Source organism: Meleagris gallopavo, chromosome 7 (assembly GCF_905368555.1).
Source record: "Meleagris gallopavo chromosome 7, MGAL_WU_HG_1.1, whole genome shotgun sequence".
NCBI lineage: Eukaryota > Metazoa > Chordata > Aves > Galliformes > Phasianidae > Meleagris > Meleagris gallopavo.
In genome coordinates this window covers 24,077,592-24,094,424 of record NC_139410.1, presented here as the reverse complement: position 1 = coordinate 24,094,424, position 16,833 = coordinate 24,077,592, and the positions used below count along the sequence as shown (strand labels likewise).

The 16,833-nt window shown below is 36.1% G+C and overlaps 1 protein-coding gene across 1 annotated transcript in view; it reads left to right on the top strand.

Moving 5' to 3' along the window:
• The window catches only part of CNTNAP5 (contactin associated protein family member 5), a 244,070-nt gene that overhangs the window by 61,855 nt on the left and 165,382 nt on the right, over positions 1-16,833 (top strand). Inside the window, exons 2-3 of the mRNA XM_085228567.1 lie at positions 190-300; positions 6,425-6,618. Of these exons, the coding sequence (XP_085084693.1) occupies positions 190-300; positions 6,425-6,618 (305 nt within the window). The remainder of the gene's footprint in view (positions 1-189; positions 301-6,424; positions 6,619-16,833) is intronic.

The following is a 16,833-nucleotide window of genomic DNA, read 5'->3' as shown; positions in this document are numbered from 1 at the left end:
GGTTGCAGTTCTACCAGACCGCTGACCTGGAAGATAAATTTCAGTTGCATGCAACAGTGATTATATACTTCATTCTAAGGGATTACACACAAGTTTAATCCTTCTCTAATCTCTATCTACTGAGTAGAAACGTAGACCACCATAGACATAGTAGAAGTTGACATATTCTTGTTTTTTGCTTTATTTTAGATAATTGTGACGGTGCGTTGGTATCTACCTTACCTTCATCAGCCTTTACCAGTTCTTCTGAGTTCTTCAGTACTCACAGTCCCAGCTTTGCAAAGCTCAACAGGCGAGATGGTAAGGTTGCAGTGGGAAATGCCTAAAATATTCTTCATCACTATGATTAGAATGAATAATTGTTTGTATGCAATGCATTCAGAGCCAAGTTTGAGTAGCTGTTAACTTCAGCTTTTGAGAGATCTTTATTTAGGAGCAATTCATTCCTTTTATTCTAGAAAATTTATACTGAATTTGAAGTTCTCTCATTGTAGAGAAATTGTGTAGGAAGCTTGGGTTGTTATTTTGCTTTTGAATAATTTTGCTATGATTTTTCGAGCTTGAAGCTCACTAGACTTGAGAACTTGTTCTGAAGTGTAGGTGTTTATTAAGGGCAGGAGCAACTAGATATGCAAGTTCTAGTGGAATTCAGTGATTACGCAGCTCAGCAGGAATAATAAAAATGAATGGAAAAACTTTGCAGGCATTTGCAACAAGGGGACCTTGAGGCCCTGATAATGAGCTCATATATGAGGTGAAACTATTGGGATCTAACTTGGTATTAGAAAAAAAAAGATAAATCAGCAATATCTAGGACATCTTTTGACATTTTGTTGCAGACTTTAGTTATTGGTTCTCATTCCCAAATTAGAGCCTCAAAAAGAGGAAAATCCTGTATGTCATAATGATGTTACGTATGATTTTAATTATTAAAAACACTAATTAGTATGTTACTAATAGAGAGACTTTAATTGAAAATAAATGAGAATTTTCCTACTTAAATATGATCTATGCAGCGTATCTTTTAATTGAACATTACTTTTTGGTAAATCTGTAGGAGGATACTAAAGGAATCTCACTTAAATAGTTGGTGCTAGGGATTGGGAGTTGGTATGTCATTAAAGAAGTCTGAAATGAAAGTTACTGTCTTAAATTTAAACTCTTGAACCAGAGATCCTCAGCAGGTAGAAAGTGATATGGTAATTGCCTGAAGTACAGAAATTTGAAGACATTGACCACAGAATTCCAGTTTGCTTTGACTTTATCTTGAGCGATAGCTGAGATAGTGAGTAGGCACGCTTATGTAACTCGGCTTAAATCACTAATTTTGTCTTCTGATAAGAGGAAAAGATTCAAAACGAATCTTATTGCAATTTCAGCTCTAGGTATACTGAATCTTAAAATTAACAATGTCTGAAATAAACTTACATGGATTGCAAATTTAGTGTAGGAAAAAAATCAAGTCTTATTTAGGTGTGCTAAGGTAGTTTTGCCACATAGTGGGCTGTCATATATTCTAGTTCTTTAGATGTACATTATTACATCAGTAAGATTCATGTGGTTTATGGGTGCAAGTTGTGAAAACAGAAAGAGAATACGCAAACTGAGCTCTAAGCAGGGAAGCTTAGAGATGTATAAGCAAATTCTGTTTCACGTTTTGAAGTTTTATTTGATAACTGAGGAGCTAAACCCAACAGAAGGATTCTACATTGCTTAGTTCTTGTATTGCATGGACTGTTTTAGAAACACACAGGTGTAATTCCAGCTGACTTCACATGGTATGGGAGAAGAAGTGGCGATAGGTGGTGGCTGAAGGAAGTTGCCTAGGCTGATACTTGATTAAATAAAATAGACACCTTTGCAAGAAATATCATTTCGAAGAATAATATAATTCTTGTATTTTTAGTTATGTTAGAGTGTTTTGATGCATTTTATTTTCATTCATAATTGATAAAACATAGCAGTAAGTAATGGTACTTCAAGATAGAAAGCAAAATATTATATTAATATAAATTTATTAACATAAATACAAATGTAACAAGTAAATATGAACTTATAAAATACAAGAGAATGTTTACATTCATTAAGATGATTCAATAGAAGATAACAATAACTAAAAAGCTGTATTAAAAAAAAGCCTGCAGCAGTGGAATATGCCATTAAAAAATAATAATCGCAAACACAAAACAAACAACCAAAAAAAAAAACCAACCCAAAACCATGAGAAAAGCTTAGCATGCAGTCCTGAAAGTGCTCAATTAAATTGCTGATAAATCTGTACTTGTAGTAGTACAAGCAGTTAATAAAATTCTGATGAACATTACTCTGAGATGTGAAATATATTACTTATCCATGAGAGGGATTAATCAGTTACTTTGTTTTGAGTAAATAAATATTAAAAAAAAAAAAGAAAATTGCTACAATGAACTGAGCTTTTCCAACTCTCTCTTAGCTCTCAGTTTGAGTAGTCAGAATAGGTAATTATGTATAGGAATATAAAACATACATAACGTCAAAGAAATTTGTCTTGTGGCCGAGAAGTATTTGATCTGGGCATTAAAGTAAAACTGTGCAGCAGGAATGCACTTAGCTTCAGCAGGAAGTTCAAGAGTTTGTAGCACAATATAAAGCTATTTGAGCTGTTTGTGAGACACTGTGGGGTGGAAAAGAACGTTTCCTTTTGATTAGTGTTAATAACTTATAAATAAGCATGGGCATCTTGAGTAGTTCTGTGGAATTTCAAGGAGCACTGATTGTGTAGCTGTGGGCTTAAGTGCTGATTTTAGAGCAATTATAGCAAAATGTACAAATGATTTGAAAAAAGTATTTGATAATATTTCTTGGAGTCATTTGGATCTCCAGCTGAGAAACCATGTGATCTTCTTTCTCATTTTTCTACTATTATTGTTTGTTGCCATGGAGCAATATGAACATGGAACAATATATGTTCCTATGGCATGATATTTCTACTAGGACTTTTTTTTTCTACATTGAACCATTTTCTTGCTGTTTTACTATGTGTGGAATTCCTTGAATGGCAGTGTAGATCTGGTAGACAGAATGGGGAAATGGCCTACTTCTCAGACATCAAATTGTGAAGTGCCAAATGTATTGACTTTGATCATGCTCTCCCACTTTCTCGAGAGAGGTAATGTAGCACCTTCATACATTATTATTTTCCAGGTTACCTAAAAAAAACAAAAGTCATTATTTAGTAACTGTAGTCTGTGCCACATTTTGTCCATTTTATGTTTTTGCTACACTCTGTTATTAAAAGACGTATGATTCTGTTTAATTTCCTTATAATAGAATCATAGAATGGCCTGGGTTGAAAAGGACCACAATGATCGAGTTTCAACCCCCCACCCACTATTTGTAGGGTCCACACGCCACTAGACCAGGCTGCCCAGAGCCACATCCAGCCTAGCCTTGAATGCCTCTAGGGATGGGGCATCCACAACCTCCTTAGGCAACCTGTTCCAGTGTATCACTGCCCTCTGTGAGAAGAATTTATTCCCAACTGCAGGAAAGTAACACCAGGATTATGCTAGTACCTATTCAGAGGATATTGTCTTCATTAACATTGTTTTTGGTAGTCTTTGTTGCAGAGAAATTTTACCTGCCATTCTCACAAGTCAATTTAATTACTGCAGAAATTATAATGGTGAAAGATTTGGAAAGGGGAACAGTGTAGATTTTTGGGGTGCTTCTTTTTCTCTCCCTCCGAGGGGAAAGTGTGAGGTGAAAGGGTGTTGTCTGTAACCCATAACATCCCTTACGAGTCTGACTTCTTGACTGCAAGATCAACCAAACCTTCAGAGGTAATGTTAAGAGATGTCATCGCTGCATTATTCAGTGCTCACATTTAAAGAATGACACTTTGTACAGACGAATGTGCTCATGTGAAGTGAAATGCTGTTCAGAGATGCCTTATAATCTGTGATTTGAGAGCTTGAGCCCAGTGCAAAACTCCCACATTTCCATTCAGTATCTATTATTCTTTTGACTTCCTTCCAAAGGATAAACATATTGTGCTGTGCTCAGAATGGGAAACAATGGTGCATAATAAAGCAGAATACTTCCATGCAAAGCGTATCTTAATGTCTAGACTAGCAGTAGGAACGGGAGAGTACAAACAACATAGAATGGGTGCTTGTCATGATATTTAACCAACTACTGGAAACTCATCTCAAATAACTTATGGGTGACTTTTCACCATCTAGTAGTTGCTGATGTGTTGGAGAATGACTGACTGAAGATATAACAAAGGGAAGAAGAAAATGCCCACATCTCTCTTAATACTCACTGAATAGATCTCGAATAAGCTCTTTAGAGTGGCGAAAGGAACAACTTTGTAACATTGCCTGCCAGAACTTTTGAGGTGAATTTTTATGGCCTTCTGTGTTGATTCGGTCTGTGCCAAGGGTGAGTTTTTTTCTAAAAGGTTTTCTTTGGCTCCAAGTGCATTAGCCACAATTCCTTATAAGCTGAATTTGCAGCTGATTGATTTTGAATAGTAATATGTAGTTTGTGACTTAAAAAACAAAAACAAAAACAAAAAACACCTCAGTATAGCATGAAAATAATAGTAATAAAGTGCACTGTTAGGAGTTTCGGCTTGCAGGCTTCTGGGCTTCTTCGAGCTGTGTGTCTGCACAGGCTTAAAGCAGTCAGATAATAAGTGAGTGAAATTCCTAATATTTTGGTTAGATCTTCATGATACACTAGTAGGGAAGAGGAGTGTTCTATTTTAGGCAAGTAAAATAATATTTTTGGCAATACTAAGATTTATATTGTCATTGAAAAAAAATAAATAAATCATGGTGTTAGCAAGCAGTACACATCAGTTTGGTTGCAAACTGTTTTCCCTGGAGCATTCTGGTAGAGAGTGCAGACTAAGTCACTGAGTATACACCTAGTGGGTATCATGCTCCATTCTAGCTGGAATAAGCACACTTCTTTTTCAGGAACTGGGACTAAATCCTATTTTAACAAAATGAATAATGAAACTTTTAATACCTACTTTTAGACAAAAAAAAAAAAAAATTACTTTTGGGTTGTCAAATCCAATATAGTCCAGGGAAATCAAGAATATTTTTAAAAGGCAAAGTCATTGAAATGCAGTTCTTTGATATCAGCCACACTTATTGATCTTTCATCTCAGTTCACTTTAATACTCTACTAAAAGGATCAGCTTTGAGACAGAGTAGATAATAAAATATAAAGGTAAACCCAGCTGTTTATAACATATTTATTAATACTTTATTTGGAAGTGTATATTTGGAATATTCTTGTAGTTTCTGTGTAGATTTGTTAATGCTTCAATCTCAACACAGTATTTCCCCTTTCTAGTGGAGTTTTGTTCAATGTAATTGCATGAAACTACTCTTGTAAACTTTGATAATAACAGTGAAGCAAGATGATGAGTTGCTGAAAATGGCAGCCTGAAAATTTGCTGCTTTGGATACTTGGGAACAAATGGCTTCTCTGTTTTTCATAGCTGTGTTGTTCACTTATTTGTAAGGCTGGAATGAATGCTGAATGTATATAGAGAATGAACGTGTGCAAGTAGAAAATAGGTAACAGAAATGCTAACTATAATTAAAAAGTATAGGAATAAGCTAGAGAACGTGAGATAATGTATTGCAATCTAGGAAAACTTGCCTTTTTAACCATAAGCACATATGTATTGTACTGAGTGGAATGTTATAATTTGGGCAGTGATTGCATTTCCATGTTTCATTGCTCTAACATTATCATGTACCTGTTTAACTACTAGAAGAATTTGAGAGACAGTATTCAAGTATTTTAAAGGATTTGTAACACGTGAGTTACAAACTGAGCTTACACGCGAGCATGACTTCAAAAATCTCCATTCAAGAATGGGGAGTGGAAGTTGAAAACTTGCAAATCATGTTTGTAGTTGATTTTTAAAAGAGAAAAAAAAATCTTCACGTGAAACTTGTATGAAGAAGAGACCACTCTACTATGTGAAGGCACTCCTTTTAGTTATTTGTCCAGATGTTCTCCAGCTTTACAATGTATTATTTGAGTGCGTTTGCAACCTCTAATTGAACTGTTTTTGGTTTTTTTCCCCAACACTTAGGGCACACATCAAGATACTTAACATTTTCCCTCATCCTTCAAAACACAGCAAAAAAGAAAATATCAAATTAGAAATTAGACATCATTTCCAGAGCTGTAGAAGCAGTTGAGTGATGGAAAAGATAAGATTGTGTGTGTGTGTGATGTGCCATGCTTAATGACCTTTCTCCAGCCGACAATGAATAGATTTCCTAAAAATTCTTCAATTCAGAATTCCTTATAAATTTTGGATTAATTAAGAAAAACAGGTAGGATATTTTGTGTTTAATTTCTTGATTCTTGTAAGTTACCTACACTACCTTTATCCCATCTCTCCTAGGAGCTGGAGGCTGGTCCCCTCTGGACTCCAATGAGCAGCAGTGGCTACAGGTTGATCTTGGAGACAGAGTGGAGATTGTTGGGGTCGCTACCCAGGGCAGGTATGGGAGCTCTGATTGGGTAACCAGCTACACTCTGATGTTCAGTGACACCGGCCGCAACTGGAAGCAGTACAGAAAAGATGACACTGTTTGGGTAGGTGTGAACTCCAGATGCCTTTCAGATTTTCTGGTTCAGGCTCAATAAGGGATTTGGAGAAATGGCTTCAGTTTCTGATCAGAGAACTGGGGTAGCAGTAAAGAAAGCAGACCTGAATGAACTTATGGGCTGTTTTGATCTAACCTGTTGCGTCTTCATTGCCAACTGTGTAATACATGTTTATGCCCTCAGGACTACATTGTTTTTCAAATTATGGGGTTACTTAGGACACTTGAAATGACCTGCATGCTTCTGTGCCTGGTTGGCTTTGATCCAGGCACACCAGACCAAACAGGACTAATCACATAGGTACTTTCTCTGAGAAGTGTGAAAATTAACTCAATTTTATGCACACTTGCTAGTCAGAACAATGGAGTGCATGCTGGGGGAGGCGGGTGGTAAATTGCTCCTCAGCTTGAGAAAGCTGGAACTACAGCATGACTTGTAGGATGATTTAGCAGATGCACCAAGAGTGCTCAAGGCTTTTCCTGAAATTTTTATGCAGGAGTCATACTTGTTGTGTTGCAGGTTTAATGTGTGGCCATAATAGGTGCAGTTGGCAAGTCTATGTGCCATAGCAGTGCCACCTCAGATGTGAATGGAGAAGTTTAAAATATAATGTGGAAAATATGAATTGTTAGTGAGTTTTTAATGAGTTGTACTATCTTCTCCATACTGTATTCACTGTTGTGAGGATCAGTAGCTTTGGTAGCATGGCAGTATTTGGTGGTAAATGAAGTATATACTTGGTGAAAATAAAAGAGAACGTTGTAAGAGTGATCAAGTAAACTTCTGGTTTTGTTGTATTCTTTTTTTTTTTTTTTTTTTTTTTTTTTTTTTGCCTAACACCTTGATTAAACACTGTGTTAAAGAAGAAGACTCTATTTCCAGAACATACTGATGTTGAGTTAGGAGAGGTGAGGATCAGCAGGAGGAGAGGAGAAGGGCTCCTTAATTCTTTTCTTGAGCATGTTGCAGACATTTGAAATGCATGTATAGAAATGTCAACTTCTGTGGTTTCAAAATCCACTGCATTGTCACTGTCTTGGTTTTATCATAGTTTGATTTAGGAAAAGCTAATGAAAGCTGCCTTTCTTTAGGAGGATATTTTGGTCCAAAGATGATCATAAAATTGTCAAGTGTGGCTCTGCTTCATGTGTCACTTAAGTTATATTATGTTAGCTTCACTCCCAATAGGTATACTTTAAAAAAAATGTTTTAAAACAGTGAAATTTCATTCTTAACTGAATATAGTTGAGAACTTAATCTGTTGCTGGACTTCTACATTTAGGTCTCTGCAATCCAGAACGGAGAGATGTTTACAGACTCAGTATCATTAAATGATGCTTCCTTCTCTGATATTGTGACTTGTTTAAATTATATATTAAAATTAAAGATTTGATTACATATCCAGCTCTTCAGTCTGTCTCCCTTTTGGAGACTCCTTGACCTTTTATTTTATTTTTTAACATTCTTCTTAAGTGGAAATTTGAAAAGACAATACGCAGAACTTAGCTAATCTTCGTGCCCTATGGATTCTGTTTTGTGAGTTCCTCATCTAGCACCAATATTGCATGCAAGAATAAGAATAAGCCCAGCAGGAATTTAGCAGTGAATCATAATTTATGAAGAACCCAAGCTCTCCTTTATTAAATGATCAGGCATGAAGATGATTCAGGAGAAACTATAATGAATTCTACAGCTTCAGTAGATTTTTTTTTTTTTGGAAAGATAATTTTTATACATTCTTGTAATGGAAACCACAAAGGAAGATATTTATTTTTGTATGTAGTTGAGGAAAATTGAAACTTCGTTGTGGAAGAACAAGGTGGTAACATTAGGAGAAGGATTTGGATATTCTTCCCCTGCACATCGGTTTCTAAAAGTCACACTGACTATGAATGCCAATAGTATAATTCCAATCCAAAAGAGCCATTTTGTCTGTGTCCCCAGGCAGAGGGCTTGACATGGTTTTTGGGATGCATCACCAGACTTGATTGGAAAAAGCTGACAGTGAAAGTCCGAAATGGACTGACTTCATGGTTTATTAGAACACTGCAGTGTGGATAAACTGGCAAGTAACACATAACACAAGCAAGTCAGAGTTTGTATGCCTGTCCATGGAATTAATGAAAATCAAGTTACTCCTGTACAATCCGTATTCCAAATTGTATGGGAACTGCTGAATCATGGCCTGAACCTCTGATTGATCTTGAGGTGAGCAATGAGTCAGCGATGGGAGCACAGGTGAAGGCAATTCACCTGTGCTGCCGGAAGGGGTGGAGCCTGGCTCCACCTCTCCTAGACCCATTTAGTGCTGACTACCAGTGGGAAAGGATCTCTTCTGGAGATCCCTCCTCTTGAGTTTTGCAGCGAGCCCAGGACGTGGGTAAGCATTCTATCTATTCTCTTTTTGTTATTATAACCTACTTAGCCAAACTCTCTTGTTTATTTCTTAATTATAACATCTTTATATTCATTGATTATACACAACTAAAGAAAAAAATGGTTTCATTTTTTTTTTATTTTCTTGAAACTTTCAGAGATCTGTGCTTTCCGGACATGGGCAGTTCTGTGACTCATGTCTCAGAAAGGGCTCTGAAATCTAAACCATTATTTCTTGAGGTTTCTGACATGGAATTTGCTGCTGTATCAATATAGGATATTGTTATGTGTTGGACCTGTTAGGGTTCCTGATACAGCTTTCAAGTGTTATTTTGTTTTGCTGGAAGTTTGCGTTTGATGTACGGCTGTTACTGAATGCCTCTCACCAAGCACTTCTTGTTGGTAATTAGTCATTTATTGCTGTTGGAATGGGGATTATGTATCAGTGTAAGGATCCTATGTGGTCTTGTAAATTATTTTTTTTTTTAAGGTAGTGGAGCTTTGTTAGGAACCAGTCTGATAGAATAATTAATAATTGAAGTGGAAAGAGGGGGGTAGAAATCACCTTTGATAGTTATCATTTGTTTCTAAGCAGAAACATGAGGCTTGTCTTCCTTTTTTTTTTTTTTGTTTCCATATCAGTAAAGGAAAGCAGGGTCTTGAAATGCCTTCTCCACTCTTTTAGAGTGGAGTCTTTTAGAGTAAAAATGACATGAATTCTTAATATATTCTCAATCCTGATCAGATCGAAACTCCAGTTTTTCCCAGTCTATCTGCATGACCCAAAGACAAAGTTATGGGGTATTACCAGCTGCTCTTAATGTAGTGCTCTCAGGGAAGGGTTTACTGGCACAGCCCTTCCCCCCTGCATGTTATGGGCCATCAGCCACATTTGGTAGAATTAGCAAAATCCCTGAGTAAATTTCACGATAATTTCCTCGCTAATGACTGATATTCCCTATTGCAAGTCATGCTCCTGAGTTGTTTTCAGCCATCGGGGTATAGGTTTTGTCTGCCAAAGTAATGTATGTGACCTTCAATGCATCTGAGACCTGGGTACAGAAGGTCTTTATTGGGCTGCAGTTAAGACAGATGTTTCCAAACCAGTTTATATGACCATATCACTAGTTAAAATCCCTTTCTCTTCATAGATATTACAAGGCTTGCAGGGCATATTATCCTCCTCTCAAAGCACTCATACAGCTCCCATCAACTTCACCATTAATGAGAGCACTGCATAGACAGATCACGAGGAGAATCGGAAAACCTTTTACATTTTCACTCAGCTTGTGTTTATGATGTTAGTAAATTCTGCAGCTGGAGTTGAAGACGAGACAGATTAGCTATTTAAAACCTATTTTCTAACCCCATTTGTATTTAAATAATCTTGTTACAAAAGGACTCTGTGGTTCAGAGCAAACTAGGCTTATAATTATATTTTCAATATGGATAAATCAGCTGTGTGTGGACACATTAGCTATTGATTGGGAGGCATAAAACATAAATCTTATGACTTGTAACAAGAAAATGATTTTTCCGATGTTTTTAAGTGTTGAATAATTCAGAATTTTACCTGCATATGTGCTGCAGTTTGAGTCGGTCCAAGTTGTATATATTACTGGGACAAAATACAATGCTATTTCTTTTTAGATAGCAATTTTTATGCCATCTGTATTGAGAAATTCTTTACAAAGCTGAAAAACACAATTATACAAAAAGATACAAAGAAATGCAGGGAAGGATGTGTTGAAGTACATAGTAAAAAAGGGGGTGTTCTTCAGTAATGTTTTTGAAAGAAAGAATGGAACTGGAAATGAAGTGAGACTGTTCTGAGTGTCAGGGCAGGTTCTTACATTGGAACTATGAAGCTGTGTGGAAAATAGCATAGATAGCAAGGAGATACTCCACACTCTGCTCAGATAATTGCACAAATGAAGTACAGGTTTGAGTTCCCTGTTAGCTGATGAAGTTCCTCCACTGTGAACAGCAAATGGAAGGGACAAGATGGTTTTGGGTGGAAGCAAGGAGCAGTGAGATCACAAGACAGGAAGAGCATCTCTGGTGCTGGACAATGATACCTTGGTCACAATAGGTATAGAGCAGAACTTACATCAACCCCACATCTTGCAAGTGCTTATGAGAGGACTGACAGGAGGCTAAGGATGCTTTAGGAATATAAAACTCTCAGGGAAGTAGGAAGAGTCTTTAATAGAGATGATAAAGATCCTTTGCGTCCTTTTTCCTCAGGAAAACCCTTGCTTGCATGTGTGAGATTTTGCTGAACCAGAGGCTTTTCTAATGAAATCTAGAGGAGGGTCATTTTTAATTGGCTTATAAATCTACTGAAGTGCTGTAAACTTTTCCATTTCCTCTCTAGCTGGGTAATGATTGTAGAACCGTTGGGTGAGTTAATAATTGTTAACACAGTTAGAATATTAATCCTCTTGTCAGATTTATAGGTGCACTGATTTATTCTAAAGTATCTTTTAGCTCCAAGTCCTGTTGCCCTCCAAGCAAGATAAGAGCAAAATTCTACCTGTAGTAAAGACAGGTCCTATATAGTTAACTTAGATGAGAGAACAAGTTTGCCTTGCTATAGTGTTTCACACTGTACTAGCATTCTGATATATTTAATCTCCTTTATACATTAGTAATTATTGCCAGGCAAGCAGGTGTTAAAACAGTATCTGTGGATTATTTTCTTTTCCATTACAATTTTCTCTCAGAAGTGGAAAAGGTGAAGTCTAGAGAATTTAATGCAGATATTAGCACTATGCCCATCACAGATGTTTTTAGTAATTCTCTGTGTTTGATATGTGGCATCCTAACCCAGAAAATGGCAAGAAATACAGCTATGTGCAGGCATTGCCTTAATCACTGACTTCCTAAACCTGTTCCTTTGCATGTTCTCAAAAAATTACCTGTTCTGTAACTGTTTACCTCAGGAAGGCTATGGAAGCATCACTTGCGTTCCAATTTCTACATTTAGTGGAGGATTGTTAAAGTTAGGGTTGTGGTTGGGCTCAATGATTTTAAAAGTCTTTCCCAACCTGAGTAATTCTATGATTCTATCCCTTATTTTGTTGAAGAACTGGTCTCTCCAAAGCTGAATGCTATGTCTTGACACTACTACAGTGTGGTTGCAGTGCTGGTTTTTAAAAGATTAGAATGTGAAGAGGGTTGTGTGCGGTTCTGGTTGTTTTAGACTGGCCCTAAAATATGTGTTCTCCAAGGACCTTCAACAGATTTGTGTGCCATAATCCCTAAGCTACTCTTTTCCCTTCCTGGCTTCATGGCAGTTTAAGATGCCCATTGCGGTAAATAGTGGACGTTTCCTCTCAGCTGAAGGATATCAACCATATGAGTAGATCAAATCTTGTTACTGTTTGCATATCATGTTCTATGGCATGTGAAGCTATAAATAGGTGCCTTTACAAATTATAAACAAATATGGAACAAAAAGTGTTTCGGTCCACTTGTACTTTCACCTCTGGTGAGCAAATGACCACTTGCATACGGACTAAAATGAGAAAGCAACATAGAGCAAAGAACAAACAGTAAAGATGTTTAGTTAAAAGAGAATGCATCATTAATTTGTTTGTAGCAAACAACTTACAAAGATTAGCCAAATAAAACCATCCAGGGATAAGCACTAAAGCTGATCCACCTACAGCTGAAAGCCATTCTGAAACAATAATAGTTGGATTGACTGCAGTGCTATGCAGAGGGGTTACCTGAGTCCTTCAATTGCTTCCACAGCCAGTTTGTGTATATATATATTCAACCAAGAAAGAGCCTTTACAGAATACAGTATGCAAATATTTTTCTGCTACAGTGTTCCCAGTGAAGTCTATGCTAATTTCCATAGTCCCTTCTGGGTCATATTAATCAGGATTGAGTGGCTTCTGAGGTTGGTAATGAGATCTGGAGTTTTTATCATTATAAAAAGCCTGTTAAATCCAAATGAAATGATTCTAAGACAAAAATCTTGCTTACACTTTGTGCTGCTGAGTAGCAGGCAGATGATGGTGAAATGCACAAGGAGAAGCACTTGACATCCTTGGCAGTTATTTGTGCGGAGTGTGAAGAGAGTGGGATCTTTTTTGGTGGAGTATCTTGTTTGTTTGAAAGGAAAACTCCAGAAAATAGCACCATTAGTCAGAATGTATTTCTAGAGCCTGATCTTGATGATTTCTTTGCAGTTGTTTGGCACTTTGGGGGACAAATGAGAATGGGTCAAGTTTTCCTAACATAATTGTTTTTAAAACTCTTGTCTTCTGACTGTTTTCTGTACTGTTCTGTACTGTAGTATAAGATGGCTTGTTCTGCTGCTGAAAATTGTGCTGCTTCCACTGATTCTCTCTTAATAAGATTAATCTTAAAAATTACCTAATTTATCAGCTCCTCTCTTTGACTTGGAATGTTGGGTCTTTAGTAATTTTTATAGCTTTGTACCTATTTTGCTCTGAAGCCTTTCTAAACTTCAGATTATTCCTGTAGCAAGAAGCTCATGAACAGAGAAGCAGAATCATGTTGTTTGTGGCAAATCAAAATGACATGTAATAAAAAGAGCTAAGCTATAAACAAGTCCATTGCAAGCCAATTTAGGATTGGAATTTTATTGATATTAAACATCAGAATATTAGCTAAGCAAAGGATTGTGGTGTTGTAGATGTCAGACTTACTGATAAGACATAATAATAAACTGGTGGATGTTTTGGAGGGAAAAATGAAAAAATTAGCATGATATACTTGTAAGGGAGCTAAAACAGAAGAGGATAGAGATGGAAACTGAGTTGTATTTGATGGTGGAAGCTTTCATACATAAAGTGGAGATAAAGATCTGTTTCATTAGTTCTTCAGTAAGTACCGGCAGAGAAACCAAGAATCTTGTACCTCTGCTCATTCATTTCTTATTTATGTGGTTAGCAGATTTCTATCCTATTTTGAGTTAATAGACTCAGTGTTTTTTACCACTAGATTCCCAACAGAAGCAAGAAGGCTACTGATAATACTTCTGAAAAAGGGCTGCATTCACAGAAACATCTCTTCAACATTAAAATTGGATTGAGGTGATGCAGGGGGATAGAAAGTCAGATATCATGCAAGGGCCTGGAGGGCTTATAGGGAGGACACTGAGATAAAGTACTTTTATTTCTGTATATACATTTTAATATTTGTATTTATACTTTTTAGGATGTTTGTTAAAGTTAGTGTTGGCACAGCACCCTTTGTAGATTTTCTTCCCTACCCAAATTCCTGGTAGTTCCAGCATACTATTTGGATGCTGAAAAAGAGCTTTTTTAAAAAAAAACTTGTGGAGAGAACTTAAAAATATTATTCATTCTCATTAAGCAGCAATTTTATCAGATCTTTTTTAACTGTCAGTGCCCATACTAGAGTATTCCAAGTTTGGAAGTAGAATTTTCTAATGCTTAATACAAGCAAAATATAAATATTTAATATGTTCTATTGGATATATTTCCTAATTAAATAAAAAAGAATTAGGGGTATTATCAATATTTAAAAGAAAAAAAATAATTATCATAGCGTGGAGAAGTTGCCTTTCCAAATGTATGATGTATGTTTCACATTTTTTCAGTGGCTTCCAAGTGTATTTCAACTTAAAAAAAAAAAAAAAAAAAAAAAAAAAAAAAAAAAACACTAATAATCCTTCATCAGGAGGGTCATTATATTGATTGCAATTTTATTTTCAAAGTTGTTTGTCATGGGAGTGGGGAAGGAGATAAACCTTTAGAATAACACTAGGAACAAATACTGTTATCAGCAGTAGATGTAAGCCTGTCCATGTTCCTTTGAAATGTAACTTACGGTGAAACCTCTAATATTTATCTGGTGCTTTTAGAGGAGCTCCATATGCCTGTTTGGCAACATTCAGATTTTGTTTCTGGAGTGAACAAAATGTGAGCAAACCAAGATAGAGAATAGTCCTTATTACTTAAACTTCATCCTTCAGGGAATAAATATTCATGAGTTGGGAGCACAAATAAAATCCTGAAAATACTATAAAAACCACATATATATACCTTCACAGCTTGGAGAAGAGATGAGATTCAGCTCAGAAATAAAACTGAGTCAAGCACTCAAATGTACTAAGGGAACACTTAATGTGGGCCACTTATTTTTGATCCATATATGTAGACTTCTGCATCAGTGTTAAGAATCAAAAAGTCTCCTCTGGAGAAGATTCTTCTTTTCCTTCATCAAGGTTTGGTAGGTTTTGGCAAAATTAAGTGGAAAGACCAGCTTCCTTTGAGAACTAAACCTAAGCATGAAATACCATAAAATAATGATTTTGTTAACGATATATATTTGTAAATTAGACCCTTCAGTTTAGAAAATGCTTCATAGTTGTTTCAGGTAGGTCATTGTCTTGATAGGAAAGTCAGAATTTGTACCAGTTCACTAAATAAAGCTGATCCAAAAAGAACTTTATACCTTCGCCTCAGAACTGTTTTAAAGACTAAAGCTATTATGGCGGAGTATAGCAATTCTGTATAATCTCCTTCAATAAATCCCTGCAAATCTGAGGTTCAGGTTCTCTCTGATGTCACTGAGATGATAACTGATTTTGGCCGATGCTTTCAAATCTTTTTTTGGGGTGATGTGGGGGGATAATAAGTGCCTTGAGATTGCGAGGTTGGAGTTTTATAGCAGCATCAAAAGAAAACTGCAGTCTGACTTCTGGATCTAGCTTTTCTAATTCTACTTTACTGGTCTTCTTGTCATCAGGAGACTTCTAAATGTCTCCTGATAGTACACCAAAGTGAGTGTACTATGTTTTCCAAGCCAAACCCGAGCCTATATTTTCCTCATAGTTTCTGGATACTGATGTTCACTCCCTATTGCAGTATTGGTCCACAGCTTTTCAGCTCTCCCTGTCAAGTCCTTCGTACCTGACAGTATTTTAATGCCAATCATGTATAATATGAGCTTGGTGACCAAAATATTTCTACTAGCAGTGTCTTTTAATGATAACAACTGTGAGTTACGTGTGTGTCACTTAGCTTCCTTGTTTGGATTTCAGTAAAAAAAAAAAAAAAAAAAAAAGGAAAAAAAGAAAAAAAGAGAAACAGTGCCTACTGAAAAAGACTTCAGTAGTTCATTACTCAGTAAATACAGATACAATTTAGTCAGGGGAGCCAATACCAAGATCCATCCTCTTTGAAGGATATTCTTCAATTATTACTTTTTTTGCAATTAACTGGTTCTTCAGGGTAAAGATTTTCTCTCAAATAAAAGTTTTTTTTTTTTCTTCCTCAATGAAGCAGTCTTTCTATTCTTCAGAAATTTAAGAAAAGTTTCTTCCTCATGCCTTTGAAGTTCTTTAGGATCATTGTTCAAGCATCAATCATTATATTCATTGCATGTCTTTAGAACAGGTAGTTTTCCTTGCTTCTGGTTTGTGACTCAGAATGCAAAATTTTTGTCTTTTGTGTGTACCCATTATGTGCTCTTTAATAAGCACTCACTTTAAACTTTCTAATTTTGTTTCATGTTATGAGATCACAAACACAAATAGAAGCAGAAACGATTTACTCTGAAGAAGAGTTGCAGCCAGTGAATGTTAAATGTAGTCCTCTCTTGGTTTAGCTTTCTGTGAAAGAAAAATCAAAACTTCCTTATTTTTGGTATTGAAAGCAGTCTGTAACATCCAAGCAGAGTTGGGAAATGATCTAAGTTTTTTACTCCTTTTTGTCAATGCAGACAGCTGAAGTATGCAGTTGACTTGTGTAAAGAGCATGCTGTATTTACAAATTATACCCAAGAAACCATAGCAAAGTTTAGTCAGCCAAAGCAGAAACT